Below are 17,207 nucleotides of genomic sequence, written 5' to 3' on the forward strand. Positions count from 1 at the left end.
TCTACATATTTAAACGACTCTTGATCTAGTTATTCACCTCTTATAGTCATTTTAAAGTATTATCTCGCAATGCCGGTAAAGCGGAGGTCGGCAGGGGTTACCGTGGTTATGCGTCTTTAACGGCAAGGAAGCCCTCATGAAGTGGCGTTGAAAATGACAGCTTAGTGCGTTCGAAAAGATACACACTGCTGTTTATTTACCCAAAAGTATGTTGAACGATAGTATACATGTTGAGTATGTAGTGCAGAGCACGCGATTTTGGACGCAACCCTTGCTTTCTCATCACACTGGTCGCCGTGGATCATGGCTTGTTCCAGTGGTTCTGCTTGACGCCCACTGCAACTATTATTAGAGCCTGGTTCTGTTAAAGGTTTCTTCTGGTCAAAGTGGAGTTTTTTTTCCTCGCAGCTGTTACCAATGCTTGATCATGGGGGAATGTTGGCTCTCTGTAAGTTAAAGAGTGCTGTCTAGACCTGCTCTACATGAATTGGTCATGAGATAATTTGTGTTGCGATTTGGCGCTACTTTAATAAAATTGACTTCACTTGATGTGAACACTTTTCTTTCAAAATGTCTGGACCACCGCCTGTTTCCATTGGCATAAATCCAGATGTAGGCTGTGGGCTCTTGCTCCTAAATCAAGGTAAAGATCAAGCAAAGGATGAAGACAGAAACAGAACATTCTGCAAACAGGTGTGTTCAGGGTGTAGATGTCACATCAAGCACCTTTCTCTCAGTCCAGTCATGACAAATGAAAAGGTGGATTGTTTGTTGGTTTTTACACGAAAAGGCAAAAAGGATATAAAATAGTTTGTACAATTTCTACAGTTTAGTTTTAGTCAAAGATGAAAATAAATGGGATAAAATCCAGCAGCCTGGTTTTAACATATTGCGGTAATCCTGAAACCAGGAGAGGAGGCTGATGTAGCAGCCCATTGACGTCCATATGGGTGTAATGTCATGGGTGTCTACATATTTCTTTAGACTTTCTCACTCAGCAGCACTCTGCTTCTCTTTTCAGCTTGCAGTATCTGTGCATATGTGCGTGTACACACACACACACACACACACACACACACACACACACACACACACAGTGAACAAACACATAAGAACACACACCAAGAGAAGAGATATACAGTCAGTTGTGTATGTGCACAAATGCAAAGAAAGGACCTCACTAACACACTATGGGGAGTTAACTGTACAACTGCACACAAACAGCACCAGCTCAAAGCAGTCCTGCTATCACCTGCCAACAGCCGGCTACAGAGAGTCTCCCAAACAGCTTAAAGGATATTAATAAAAACGGTTGGGGGGATACAGCTGGGAAACATGCAGATATCTGAATTTGAACGCATCGTTTAAAGTAATAAAACTCTGTTTTAAGGTACATACATTAAGGCTGAATTGGCTGATCAAACTCAATGCTACAGGAGTCTTGTATTTTAGGAAGGGGCAAGAGGAAATGAACTTGGAATGCTTGCAACCATATCCAAATGATTTCATTTGTTTGTTGTACTGCCTGCTTGCTGCCACAATGAGTGAACAGTTTTCATTGTGGCTACTTTCTATTAAAAACTGCTGAGAGTGATATCTGTGGATTATGCACAAAAACCCAATATGTTATCAGTGTAAATACACATTATTTGACTTCACATTTTTAGAAGTCATTTTCCAATACTTTAAGTGGGACACACATTCTCCTCCATTGTACTGGGATGCCTACTGATGTTTCAGAGATGTTTCATAGATGCATATTTTAAAACCTTGCCACATGAAACTGAAAATATCTGTGTTGCCAGACACTATTTGGGGTAGAATTGTTGGGACCCTTAAGCAGGGAGAGGGGGGGGAGCATTTTAAGCAACCTTGCAAAGAATTTTGACTTGCCAACAAAGGAACAGACAAAAACACATGCAGAGCCATAAGCATGGTGTGATGGACCCGCTGGGGGGTTCAGGGGTAATTTGCAGCTGTGTTGGTTCTGTTGGCTCCAGTCCAAACCCATCTGGGCTGTTCAAATAAGCTCCTTGTTGTCATGTCTGAGGTAGAGGAAGGCAGGGGAACAACAGCACAGAAATACTGTACGTGGCCATCAAGCGTGAAGGCGAGGTAGCAGTGTAGGAAACACTGAAATCACAACAAGTCCTCCAAACCATATGATGATATATATTGTTTATTCCTACCCTCTAAATAGGCAGTGGTTAGAGACGGTTAGAGACAAAGGTTAGAGACGCAAGCTTGTGACCGGGAGGTCTCAGGTTCAATCCCCAGACCGACAGGATAAAAATCTGGGTGGGGAAAGTGAAAGAGCAGCGTTTGTCCCTCCCTCATTACCACCACTGAGGTGCCCTTGAGCAAGGTCCTTAACCTCCAACTGCTCCAGTGGAGCTGCTCAGTGGCCAGCAGATCAGACTGTGGTTGTACTGGGCAGCTTCCAGGTATGAATGTGGAACTGTGTGAATGTGATCCGGGCGTTCCTGCAAAAGAGAGGCTGCCTCTCAGTGAGCTTCCTCTGAATAAATAAAGGTTAAATTAAAAAAAAATAGACCCTCAGAAGCACCCCTAGTGGTGGCAGGAAATACGGCCCACAGGAGCATTTCCCGTCCTCGTATCGAAACCAGAGAACGTAACGGTCGCAGTTTTAAACACGTTGTTAACGTTGTGAAAAATGTCTAAAAGAGTTTGGGGTGGATGGTTGGGCATGACCAGGGAAGTTCATACGACAAGTGCCAGAAAATGAATTAGCAGCCCGGTTAGACAGCAGAATCTGCTTGTTGTGATGAAGGCCACAACAATCTGTATCGCTTCGTCAGCGACATGTTTTTAGAGCTACAATTGAAGCTCACAAGATAGGAGGTAGCAGTGGCAGCCATGCAGTCTCCTCTCTCCCTCTGTGTGAAGGCTCTCTGTCAGCAAAATTCAGACTACAGATGAGTGACTCGTCTCTGCTTGTTGCTTCTGAGCTGGACTCTCTTCAACATGGGGCTACTAAAGCACAGATGTGGCTTACATCGACATCGGCTTTGTTTGGGCTGAAACATTCAACCATTTCACGCTTCTTGCCACAACTTAATCACAGACAGTTTGTGTTCAACATGCTCTACAATGAGTGCTTTTCATTCAGCTAATTATTCGTCCTCCCATCCTCGCTGCTTGGTCCTCCAGCCTGCCCCGCACGTCAATTGAGGTTCACTATCGTCCAGGATGTTCCAAATCCTTGAATGGATCTCACAGGAGATTAGGATTCGGAGGAGCTTGGAGAGAGTCATTGGTTACCGGATGGTAGTCGTGATCAACGGAAGTACATTTCCAGGATAAAGCCTGACATGCCGAAGGCTTTGCCCCTCACCTTCCGCTCTCTGTGCGTTGCCGTTCTCAAACTCTGAAGAACGAACGAACGAAAAAAAACTTCGAGCTAGCAAGTTTTGAAGACAATTTGGATCGTGCACCAAGACAGGCTTGCTTTGTTATTTCAGGAAACCATTGTAAAGATTTACAAAGAATATGTTTACGGCTATTACTATAGTAAGAGCAAATTAGGTCTAACCGTGTATCCAGCTAATATAAATAGATCACTTTACTGTATTGTGTGAAGAGTTAACTTCATTTAATATTTTATGTGGCGTTTTCTTTTGATGGGGGACAAATGTTCCACCAAAACAGGTTCCTTCCCGAGACTATTTAGCAGAGCCACCGTCGCTGCGTCCGGAGCTTGGCCCCGCCCAAGACGATTGTGATTGGTTTAACGAAATGCAAACAACCCAGAACCTTGTTTTTCTCCTATCCCAGAATGTATCTGTGGTGTAGCCAGACCTTACTCCACAGTAGGGTTGCACAATGAATCCCAATTTCATCGAAATCGCAATATGGACTAGTGCAATATCCAAATCGCAGAGGGGCGCAATATTTGTTAAAGGCAAAATATGTGTCAAACCATTCTCAATTAAATATTGTAGTGCTGCAGAGACGTCCCAGCCTAGAATAGTGTATCCTACAGACTAAAGAGAAAATCTTCTCTCGCAAAAATCACCAGATGATCATTCCTTCCAATATCGTGCATCATATCGCAATATCAGTCAAAATAATCGCAATTAGATATTTCCCCCACATCGCGCAGCCCTACTCCACAGCGCTGTGGAGATAGAGTTGGCTATGCGAGACTTAGCAGATGGCAGCAACCCTTAAAAGTTAATCTGTTTAGTGATTGGTCTGAGCTGATGGGACAGTAAAAGGAATACTGCTGACTGTTCCAGAACAGTGACTAGATGTCTAATCAATACTCGAGAGACAGTCAGTACTTAATTATTCCTACACATTATAGGTCAGTAGAGATGCTGTACCTCCCGGTTAACTCCAGTCTGCTTAAAATGAGGCTGGACTGAGCGAGGATGCCTCGTTTAAGTAAATACTTTACTTTATTCAATACCTATTATCCCTGTTAGGAGGAGTCAGGACATGAGGAAGAGACGTACATGAAGGAGCAAGGAGCCACGGTAGGAAAGCAGCACCTATTTTTAAAGTGTAGAGAAACATAATAGCAGCAATCTACTTCCTTGTGGAAGTCAGTGTGGAAGTACGCTTTAAAAGGCCAGTTCATTCAAAATAATATCTCACTTACAAGTTATAGTTCTCCGTAGGGCTGGGTATCGTTCATAAACTTTCAATACCAGAACCGGTACCAATACCAATACAGCGACTTCGATACCATGATACTTGATTGATAATGATACTTTTTTCGATACCAATTTTATAAAACAAAAAAAAAAATAGAGAAAAAGAAACTGTACACACTCTGAAACTGTACTGTACACACTGCACAAATCTTTTTCATTATTTTGAATTACTTTTTCCTGCCTGTCTTTACGACGTGTAACGTTAGGCAATCACAAACGTTATTAGATCTTGGTAGAAGCATGCTGCGTGCTGATTGGCTCACTGACGCTGATGAGATTTACTCCTTGGGTACTGATACTGGGTAATGAATGACGAGGCATTTTTTTGATACGTTCTTTCTTCTTTGACATCTGTTCGCCGTTGCGATCCATTGCACCTGCCGTGAATCCAAGCGGTACTTTTTTTTCTCTCGAAGGAGCAAGAAATAATCACAAAATCCAACGTCCTCGAACTGCTCCAGGGAAAACAGTAGACACTGAAAAAAGTGCACCCGAATAAACGAGGACGCCGCTGAAGAAAAGCTGTCTCCTCCTCCTCTTTGGGTTAATAAGCCTTTAAAAAAAACATCATGTATGAATGTTGTTCATTAATATTCTACTTGATCTAATACATGGGGAGTGCATGAATGAGACTGCAGCTCACTGGGTTTATATTTGGTTTAAGCACTGTGTCGGCTACAATTGAAACAGACAGAAACCAACAAGGGGAATGAAATATCCACTACAAATGTCTCTAACAAGACGTATGTGGGAAAAGGCTGAATGGGATAAGGGTATTGATTTTTATCTACTTCAGTGGAGCCCTAACAGCCCACAGGGAGCACTCAAACACATAACACACATATTGTTCCTTCCCTTTTCCTCATTTGTCCCTTGTTCCATTGACTTTGGGGTATTAAAAGTTGGAAGAGAAAAAAATAAAAACAGGACAGAAAGATTAATGCTTGCAGCCAGTTTTCCAGCGGTGTAAAAAGAGTTTCTTGTGCATCAATTTTTTGTCGTTTTGACTTTTCTTTGTGGTCGTTTTGGGTCTCCTTGTAATCATTTTGCATCTAATGTTTTTTTAATACTTTTATTGCAATTCCTTCACTTAATTAACAATCCATTACCGTACAAAGCAGTACCACTATCATATCCTTGCAAAATAAATGTATGTTCATATATCTATGTAGTCCACCCAGTGCTGATGATGATAATAATAATAATAATAATAATAATAATAAAAACAACGCTTGAAGCAAAAAAAAAAAGTAAGGAAATATATCTATGTATCAGCATATACACATACATCTGCACCCCTATACACTTCTAATCATACATCTATACATACACATACAATATATGCATACACTCCCAAACTTTTAAATAAGAAATACAGGAGTTTATTTGTGTGTATATATATATATATATATATATATATATATATAAAAGAAATGTAGTCATTTTGCGTCTCTTTTTAGTAACTTTGGGTCTCTTTAAGGTGATTTTGCGTCTACTTATAGTCTTTATGCATTATTGTTTTGTCATTTTGCATCTTTTTGTGGCGTTTTGGGTCTATTTTTTTGTCATTTTGCGGCTCCCTGTAGAACTCCTTGTTTAATTTAGAAGCTAAAATCAGACTGATGGGAGACTGATTTCCCTGCTTTTCACTTAATGCATGCTAGAGCAGAACGTTACACTGAAATAATGAGTAATAAAGTCCTATGACAACGCCAATATGTAGAAGTTTTAAACTTAGCACTGACAAATACAAATGTGCCTAAAAATAGGCAAACATCAACATCAAACAAATTGTATCAAGTGGAATGTATCAAGGCTCTTATTGGAAAACTACCATACTACCTCACAGGACTTCTCTGTCACTCAGAGGGACATTATCAGACTCGCTTTGCTGACTGGCTTTAACATCATGTCCCACTAAAACTTAGATTGGGCCCAAAAAAAATCAAGCCCGACCCTAGCCGAGCCCGTGCACGTTGTGTCCGAGCGCGGCCCGGCCCGACACATTAACTGGAATTATGAGCCAGAGCCAGATTTAAACCCGACAGTGTTTTAATACGTGGGCCGTTATAACTGACGTTCTCAACTACAAATCAGAGTCGTTTGAACTACAGAAATTTGTTTAGAATGATCTTAATGAATAATGCAACAAGGGCGAAGCATGTAAACTGCGTTGTTTGTTTATTCAGAATGGAATAGATCGCAAATGGATCTGAATGAAGAAACGTAAAAAAAAAAAAACAACGCATTTCTCTGTGAGGGCTTGCCTCGCCCTCAGGGGTATGTTTGGAGACGTGACAAAAGAGGACGTTGAAGGCTGACTATCATCTTTTCTGCCACGGCGAGCCTGCTTCATGTGTCTGTTCATCGTCCCTGTTTTTCCCTGTCAAAGGCGAGCAGCGTGCCGCACTTAATGCACTCGACAAAGCCGACACATATGTTGTCACTGCCCATGACTTGTTTAAAATGGTTCCATACCTCCGACTTTCCTCCAAACTTGCTCAAAGTTAATTCTCCTGTTTTTATCTTCAAGTCCCATGTTGCATTTAAGCTACACAATGTAGCCCAGCAGCCCCCGGTGTGATGCATGCGAGTGGAGGAGACGCTGCGCATGACACTTGTTGCATTTTGTAACTTTTTTAGCCTATCAGGTGCAAGATTTACAAATCTGGTTTGAAACCTGCAAAGTTCTACTCGTATCTGCTTTACATTGTTGTACTTTCTTTTGCATCCTTATTATCCTAATTTATTTATCAAATCATTTTCCAATTCAGAATGTTTTAATGTCTTTCTATATTTCTGTGCTGTTTGTAATCTGACTCGGTGACATTGAAAATGGGGGTCACCCCTCAATTATCTCTTGAGGATGAATAAAGGTTGAGCGAATGAATGATCAGTCTTGTTTTACTCACCAGCCTACTTTGCAATGCAGCCCTGTGTGACGCATTCTCATGAACTGGTTCTTATGATATTGTACGAAAAGTTATGCACAAAAATGCGAACGAAATCCTATGAGATTACTGGTCTTCACAGTTAAATTCAGCCGAGAAAAGGTGACTGAGAGCCGGGTAGAGAGCTCCGCGAGGGGACAGTCGCTTCAGCGGCCGGTCCAGTCGAGTTTAACCGAGGAAAGGTGAGCATCGTGCTGGATGACAGTTAAGTTTAGGCACCAAAACAACTAGTTACGATTAGAAAAAAGATCATGGTTTGGGTTAAAAGACCGGTTGCCTTAAAGGTGCAGTAGGTAAGACTTATAAAACTACCTTTCTGTCATATTTGCTGAAACTGACCCTATGTTCCAGTAGAACTACATGAAGCAGGTCATTAAAATAATCCAGCTCCTCTGGCTCCACCTACAGCCTGTAGGGAGATTTGCAAAAATCCACCGCTGCCTGTTCAGATGCACCAATCAGGGCCAGGGGGGGTGGGGTTGGAGGGGTGTCTAACTGCGTGTCAATCACAGGCATTTCATAGTGTCCTCCCCTCCCCCTTGTGAGGTGTAGATAGGTTTCTCCCTTGTGGGGGGGAGGGGCTTAGGAGTGGACAGGCGGGAGGGACCGAGAAGTTGTCGATGTTCAAATTTTTTGGCTAAGTCCTGGATCTTCGCAATCCTTCGCAAAATCCTACGGCACCTACCACAAGTAGTACTCCTGGGACAAGAACACCCATTTCCTGGATGAAAGTCTTGCGCTTTCCCCGGGACATGAACTCCCCCGCTTCAAAGTGCTGTGTTTTATGACCCAAATATCCATCCTGACTTCCTCCCTACGCGGATCTTCGCTGTCCTATACAGCAGCAGCCAATGTGTTACGGACAGCAATAAATACGTGGAATACACACACGTATGAACTACAGTTCATACGTTTCGTAGCTATATGTACGAATGGTTCACGAGAACAGAAACCTGAGTGACGAGACTGTTTTTTTAAACAAGTCCTCTGAAAACAAATTATGACACAAGCTCTCGGAATAAAACGCTAAAAAGCGATCTTGTAATTACCCTCCAAAGCGGCATATATTTGTCAGATCTGATGCCCCCTACTGGCAGGAACGAGATCTTTTGTAACCGCTTTCCAAAATCGTCAAAGACCCCTGCTATAAAACAGTTCAGACACAAGCTTTCATCCCAAGCAATTTACAATGTGCCTCTTATTCGCCCATTCAGACACCGGGGACAGTGAGACACCACATGAAAAACACAGTTCCGAAACAACCTCCGAAATGAAGATGTATTATATAATTAGTCTTTATGTTGTTGAAATCAGGAGGGATAATAAAGGCAATCTGTGCTAAACGTCCTCTCAGGATATCAAATGAGATTTGTTCCATATCTCAGAGCATCCCCAGAGTAAGTTTAAAAAAAAAACTAAACATAAACCATTTACATTATACACTCCTGAACAAAATCTTAAGACAAGCTTTCCGCATTTCGCGCTAGTGGATCATAACCGGGTTGTAAGTACTGCATCAAAATGCCAAAAGAAGAAACAGGAGCAAGAGACAAAAAATAGAGAGTAGGCAATTTATTGAAAACTGCATTTAAACTTAAACAGGCTGTTCATCTGCTGATCAAAAGACCATAGCCCAAAAATAAACCCACAACAGAACTAAAAGTGTCAAAAAAGGACTCAGTAGTGAGTAGCCCCACCGTTCTTGTTGATCACTTCAAACACTCGTTTTGGCATGCTTGATGCAACTGTTCCCAGGAGGCTGCTGGGAACGTTGCTCCATGTGGTGAAGATGGCTTCACGAAGGGCATCCACGGTCTGGAACTGACGTCCGTTTTTTGTAAACTTCCCTTGCCATCCATCCCCAAATGTTCTCAATGGGATTAAGATCAGGGGAACACGCAGGATGGTCCAAAAGAGCAACGCTATTCTCCTGGAAGAAGTCCTTCGTCAGGCGGGCGGTGTGAATTGCAGCGTTGTCCTGTTGAAAGACCCAATCATTACCGCACAGCCGGGGGCCCTCAGTCAAGAGGGATGCCCGCTGCAACATGTCCACATAGCCAGTCGCCGTTTGACGCCCCTGGACAACCTGAAGCTCCATTTTCCCATTGAAGGAAAAGCACCCCAAATGATGATGGAGCCTCCTCCACTGTCCGTGTAGAAAACATCTCCGGTGGGATCTCCTTCTCATGCCAGTAACGTTGAAAGCCATCAGGACCGTCCAGGTTACATTTTTTTCTCGTCAGAGAATAAAACTTTCTTCCACCTTTCAATGTCCCACGTTTGGTGCTCCCTTGCAAATTCCAAACGGGCAAGTTTGTGGCGTGGGAGGAGACGTGGCCTTTGAAGACGTTTTTTTGTTCTTGAAGCCCTTCTCTCGCAGATGACGTCTTATGGTTATTGGGCTACAGTCAGCACCAGTAAGGGCCTTAATTTGGGTTGAGGATCGACCTGTGTCTTCACGGACAACCCGTCGGATCCTGTGGCTCAGTGCAGGTGACATTTTTTTGGGTCTACCACTTTTTTTGTCCCATAACTCTCAGGATCTTTTAAGAAATGTAAAATGACTTTGTCTTACTGCGTCCAACCTTGGCAGCGATGGCGCGTTGCGAGAGGCCTTGCTTGTGCAGCTCAACAATCCTGCCACGTTCAAAGAGAGAAAGCCTTTTTGCCTTTGCCATCAGGAGATCATGACAGTGTGACTGCCTGAAGAACAATGACACGAAAGCCATATTTTTGTGCAGATTTGACCTTTTTATGCCTAAGGTCTTAAACTTTTGATCAGCAGATGAACAGCCTGTTTAAGTTTAAATGCAGTTTTCAATAAATTGCCTACTCTCTATTTTTTGTCTCTTGCTCCCGTTTCTTCTTTTGGCATTTTGAAGCAGTACTTACAACCCGGTTATGATCCACTAGCGCGAAATGCGGAAAACTTGCAATGTTTCCCCCGGTCTTAAGATTTTGTTCAAGAGTGTATAACACCAAAGACAATCTCAGGGATAAATGACTGAGGACTCCCATACTGGAAGATTGAATATAAATCAATAGAAAGGGTAAAATAAACTCGCTTTATTGATATTCACATCAACAGTGAGGACTGTTTTCACAAAGCCATTTCAAAAGAAAAGGAGGAGAAAAGTAAACGGTAACACCTTATAACAAGGGCGTTGGTATTATTTCAACATTGGCAGGGGGGGGGGGCACATTGAAACTGGGGGGAACTGGGTAACCCCCCCCCAGAAAGTTTTAAGCGTCAAACACTTCATTTCCTGCATTCCTGGTGAATTATTATGCAAACATTTGTGCCTTTCCAGCATTTATTAATGGTGCAATGTCTTTAATAAGTATTATTTATTATAATTATTCTCTTGTATAGATACACTTTCTGCATTTTTAAAAACTTTACATGTGAGAAAGAAAAGAGACGTGCGCTGCAAAGTTTAGATGGTATGGTCCACTTTAGGGGTGTCTGAAATCGTTGGGAAACATATTTCTTTCTTTCTTTCTCTTTTCTTTATATTAAGAAGGATATATACATGTTCTGAGCCGCCTGAGCGGTTATTTTTTTACCTTTTTTGTGGTTGTCTTATACATTTAGACGAAGGGGACAGATCCACCTCTTCTAAATATTGGTTACCCGACAAACTTCCATCACACTTGAGCCGTAAATGATAATTATGTGTCTGTTTCTCATTATTCCTGATAAATAGTGCAAGCAACCAACGACGAGCTTAGTTGTTTCCCATGGCAACAGCTACAGATGGTGATGTTGAAGGGCAGTGACATCTATTCGACACATGATCACTAAATGAAACCTTCCACGGTTGATAATCATAAAGGGGAAAAAGAGATCTCCACTTTGGAGCAAAATGGGAATTTTTCTGCAACATCTTTTTGCCATTTCTGCATTAAGCTATGGTGCAAACGTTTCTATTTATGTAAAGGAAACTATAATAGGGTTTTTGTGGGTTGCGCTGGACAGTTTGTAACCCCCCATCCCCATAAAGGGGAAAAAACGAAAGATGCCATTGCTAAAATGCTCCGAAAGCAAATCAAATCACCATGTTTGGAGCAGAGATGAAGCAACTAACGGCACAACTGACTTTACAGGAGGAGAGTGCCTAACCTCTCTGCCTCATTCTCTGCCTCTGTAGATGTCTTTAAGGGGCTCCTGGAAATCTCATAAAAGATTCAGCCCAGAATGACATCACAGGACAACCAATAAAACCTCAAAATGTGTCCACACAAGGGTGTGTGTGTGTGTGTGTGTGTGTGTGTGTGTGTGTGTGTGTGTATGTTTGAGATCTCCACTTTTGAGCAAAATTGAAATTTTGGGCATAACAAACACTTCATTTTTCTGCATTCTGGTGAACATTTGTTTTGCCTTTTCTGCATCAAGCTATGGTGCAAATGTCTTTATTCATGTAAAAGGAAATTATAATAGGGTTTTGGGGGGGTTGCGCTGGACAGTTTTTATTATTGGGGGGTTGTAACCCCCCCATCCCCCCTGTAAATGACGCCTATGACTGGATGATTGGACATTTTCCAAGCTTTATCACAGCAGTTTTATACCGCAGTTTTACAGAACCAAGAAGCCCCCTTCCCCCCCGGTTCAACCTAAAGTCTCGGCGCTCTCCATGGTGCTGAACCCGAGCGGCGATGGAAGTGCCCGGGCGCTCTCCATGGACCTGACTCTGCACAGTCAACGTTGATACAGTCGGCGACATTCTCTATATTTCTGAACGGATTTCTGTTCTGATTTAGGCGGCGGGGCACCGTGTCTCAGCGGTTAGCACTTTTGCCCCACAGCAAGTTGGCACGGCAGAGTTCGATTCCCCAAGTCCGGGCCTGGTCTTTACCAGTGGAGTTTGCGTGTTCTCACTGTGTTTTGTGTGGGTTTCCTCCGGGGGTGCTCCGGTTTTCTCACACCATAAAGACACGCATTGTAGGTAAACTAGGGCTACCGTTGAAAAATGTGCCGTCTTGCTAACACAGAAATGTTAATTAGCGATATTGTCCTAATACAATAAATACATATTAAATGACTGTCACTTCTGAAGTCGCACACATTTGTTCCAGATAGTCGTTGGCAGAGCAGTTTTTTTTTTTATTGAGTAGAAAACGAGGAGACAAGTAGGCTAAAGACAACAACAAAAACTCAAAAGCTCCCCTGAAGATAGCAGAGAAAACACTCCGTGATGTGTGTATTATAACCAAGCTTTTCCTGACCTGTGTCCGGAGGATGCCGCCCGGACCGTCCACTGTGTCGGGCGAGTTGTCGAACACTCGGTCCCGGTACAAAGACCACAGCCCGACGTTGGGGAGGAAAAGAAGAGCCGCTATGAGCAGCCCGGCGAACTGCAGCAGCCTCTTCTCCTTCCGCCTCATCTCTCCGGGAGAAAGCGTGTGAAGCAGCGGCGGTGGAAACTAGCAAACCCCCGACTCCCAGCTTTTCTGAGCGGAGACAACTTTCACTCTGACTGACTGGCAAGGGGGGGGGGGGCGGACTGCTTTCAAGCTAGTTGAAATACCCCCAACGGACGCCACGTCCGGTCACGACTTTCACAATAAAAGCCCTCACACTCATAAGTTGCTCTGACTTTTGTTGTTGATGTGATTAACAATTTTTATTGTTGACAACATACAAAACATACAACTCGCGACATGAACAAACCCCCCCGTCACCACCAAGACCATTCAACAAAATAGTAACAATATAGACAATAGACCGTTGCTCTGCCTTTTCAGAATCAGAATCAGTTTAATAGGCCAAGTATACTTAACATACACAAGGAATTTGACTTTGGTGGGTGTTAACTCTCTATACATTTAACAAATAGACATGTGGTAGTAAACATTCAGTAGACAGATAGAATATAGACACATACTGTACAATACAGACAACAATACAGATATAGGCACATATCAACTTAATATACAAAAATAAAAATATACAAATAAGACATAATATCAAGAGAAGTACACATGGAGTGGGATGTAAAGTGCAAAAGATAATAGTGCAAAGTAGTGTGCAAGATGCCTACTGGAATGATAAGTGTGTAGAGAAGTGGGTGAGTGGCCAAAGTGGGAATGACCCCACTTATCAGCAGTTCAATAGAGATAGCAGTGGGAAAGAAGCTGTTCTTATGTCTGGTTGTTTTTGTGCACAGGGATCTGTAGCGCCTGCCAGAGGGGACGAGGTTAAAGAGAGTGTGTGCAATTCAAAAACCAATCTTTATCAATCAATCAATGAGCATTGATTCATACAGCACTTTACAGCAGCCAGCAGGTATCCAAAGTGCTTTACATCAAGGACAATAATTAAACAACACAACATACCATAAAAAAAATAAAACATAGAATACAGTCAAATCAGAAAAGGTTCCATGAAAACAGGTGCAGGAGAGGGAAACTGTCACACCGCTACTATGTATTCAAAGCCACTTTAAATAAACACGTTTTGAGTTTTTATGTTCCCTGTAAAACAGCGTCTGTGGTAAATTGTAAAACACCAGGAAGAAATTTGACTCTTTTTAAAAGTTTGCCAAGTCCAATTCCACAATTAAAGAGACATTAACAATTCACAACATGCTTATGAAATGACATTACAATACACGTGCATATATAATGTCCCCAACAGTTACTTTTTCTTTCTTTGCGTTCATAATGTCACATTAAAGTTAATTCCACATTTTGAAATCAAATCAATTTCAGTCTTTTTGTAGTTTGTCACCTGAATGCAAAGCAACTAATCTTGGTGTTTTCACAGTCCACCAGTGTTCATCGGGTTTATAAGAAGCAGGCGGTCAAATGAAACATAAAACAAAAGAAGAAATCCTGAAATATAAGATCAAAGATGCAAAGAAATGCATGTGGGACCGGGGAAAAAAAAACAACTAATTCTTAAGGACTGGAAACATCAAATCCACCATGTTTCAGAAACTGGCTACATGAACTTGTTTCAGTGATCCACCTGGAGAAACTAACCAAGTACTGAAAACATCAGCATGAATGGGAAGAATCCCGGGGCCCCTTTTTGCCATATCTGGACCCAATTTGATTCTACTTTCATTTATGAATGTACTTATGCACGGACTTTGTTTGTTTTTTGTATGCATACTACTGGACATCTGTCATCCCCCCTGTGTGTGTGTGTATGTTTGTGTGTGTGTGTGTGTGTGTGTGTGTGTGTATGTGGGCGTGCGTGCGTGCGTGCGAATGCACACGTGTATGTGTGTATGCGTGTTTGTTTCGTCTGTGTTTTGGGTGTTGATTTTTAGATATTTTTTTCCATATGTTGTCAAGAAACGTCAATAAAAACAATCTTTAAAAAAAAAGAAGAAGATACAAATCAATGCATGTCAATACTCACAGTGTGCACAGCTAATAGCTAGCTTACTTTGAGGATACATTACTCACCACAACCACTGATGTAAATCAAAGTAAATCTGTAGTAAAGTTACAAGCTGAATTCAGGTAGACTTCTGGACGTCACAATGAGAGAACGAACAACACAGCCAGCAGCTTGTGAGCACGGCTACGACCAAAATGTCGGATTGAACCCAAAACTGTGGCTTGATGCTGTGACAGACAATACCCCCAAATTATACAGTGCGAACACACTCCTGTGCATAATTATGTGTGTAATTAGGCTATGGGTAGTCTTTCTACCTTACAATTTGGAAGGGTGATACAATTATTTCGGTTTCTGCACAGCTACCATCCTGTTTCAACTGTGGCACTCCTCTGAAGGCAGGACTGACATTTTATTATACATATTGTATCTAAATTTCATCTCAGCCCCCCTAAAAATTATAATAATAAAAAACTTTATTTTTTATTTAACCCTCCTTTTGTCCTCGGGTCAAATTTGCCCCGTTTTCAAAGTTTCTGTATCAGACATTTGGGTTTCTTTCAACCACACTGCCACAAAATAACGTGGATGGTTCCATAAAACGATCTTCACAAGTGAAATTAAGGATCAGATCTCTACTATCATTGAAAGTGTTTTATTCAATTTAATAGCATTGTCCTAACTAGAGGTTGACATATCTGTGATTATCCATTACCTTCATTCCTCTGATCTTAACTATTAGTCAAGATCATTTGTAATTTTTGCTCTTTTCTACCACAAGAAATGTATATAATTTCCTATAAATGAGATTTATTGACCATGAATTCTAAAAATAAGTAAAGAAGAGTAACACTATTGTTAATAAGATTGTGCTAGTGGTGAATATACTGGTGGTAATGGAAAAAAGTGCCAAAATCATTTAAAAAAAAACTTCAAAACCTATAAAAAAGCGAAAGAAAAAATTAAATTAAATAAATTTTTTTAAAAAAAGTGTTGATTTTGACCCAGGAGGACAACACAAGGGTTAATCAATTTTAGAGCTTAAGTGAGATTTTGTGAACTTGTCTGTTAGTGACAGAGGACAAACAATTACCATTAACAGAAACGTAGTGTTGGCCAATCGGAGGAGGTTACGGTGTCAGACTCCCGCCTTTGGCTGAGTCTCTATCTGATCCGTCAGAGGGAGAGCAGGAGACGGTTGTGAAGTTTAACGTTGGTAGTCCCCAGAGAAGAAGTTGGTCATTTCATGGCGCAGATTAGAACCCAAATTGAAACGTAAGCAACTAAAATTGCTGAATGTTAGAACATTGTGTCAAATTGGTCGTTATTACTGTGACTTATGAAGTGTCAGATTTAGTTCCATCATAGTGTCAAAAAAAACATTAGCTGACGTTGTTTTTCAGTAGCTAACACTAACAAGGCACTGTATCCGTGTCACATTCTCATTAGGGGCTGAGCCCCCCTAAAGGGCTGATCCTAGAATCGCCCATGCTGCACACACATTCCCTGTTCCCCCTCTCTTGCAAATAACGCAATTGATGCTTTTGTTTTGAAGGTTGAATCACCTAACTTCCTGTGGTTTTTCTGAATCTCTCTATCAAGCTTGATGCAGTTCATCATTTTGAAAGAAGACTTGTGCTTGACAATCTACATTCTCTGAATTTAGTGTTAGCTTAACCCCGAAAAACTGTCACTTACTGTATACAGTGGGGCAAAAAAGTATTTAGTCAGCCACCAATTGTGCAAGTTCACCCACTTAAAAAGATGAGAGAGGCCTGTAATTTTCATCATAGGTACACTTCAACTATGAGAGACAAAATGAGAAGAAAAAAAAATCCAGAAAATCACATTGTAGGATTTTTAATGAATTTATTTGCAAATTATGGTGGAAAATAAGTATTTGGTCAATAACAAAAGTTCATTCCAATACTTTGTTATATACCCTTTGTTGGCAATGACAGAGGTCAAACGTTTTCTGTAAGTCTTCACAAGGTTTTCACACCCCATGCTTCACAGTAGGTATGGTGTTCTTTGGATGCAACTCAGCATTCTTTCCCCTCCAAACACTACGAGTTGAGTTTTTACCAAAAAGTTCTATTTTGGTTTCATCTGACCATATGACATTCTCCCAATCCTCTTCTGGATCATCCAAATGCTCTCTAGCAAACTCCAGACGGGCCTGGACATGTACTGGCTTAAGCAGGGGGACACGTCTGGCACTGCAGG

General features: G+C 41.6%; 1 protein-coding gene across 1 annotated transcript in view; it reads right to left on the reverse strand.

The window, feature by feature from the left end:
- Positions 1-13,102, reverse strand: part of LOC144528198 (polypeptide N-acetylgalactosaminyltransferase 10-like) — an 89,147-nt gene extending 76,045 nt beyond the window's left edge. The window contains exon 1 of the mRNA XM_078266676.1: positions 12,857-13,102. Coding sequence (XP_078122802.1) covers positions 12,857-13,015 — 159 coding nt within the window. The 5' untranslated portion in view covers positions 13,016-13,102. The remainder of the gene's footprint in view (positions 1-12,856) is intronic.
- Positions 13,103-17,207: the final 4,105 nt, after the last annotated feature.

This window comes from Sander vitreus, chromosome 13 (assembly GCF_031162955.1).
Source record: "Sander vitreus isolate 19-12246 chromosome 13, sanVit1, whole genome shotgun sequence".
Taxonomy (NCBI): Eukaryota; Metazoa; Chordata; class Actinopteri; order Perciformes; family Percidae; genus Sander; species Sander vitreus.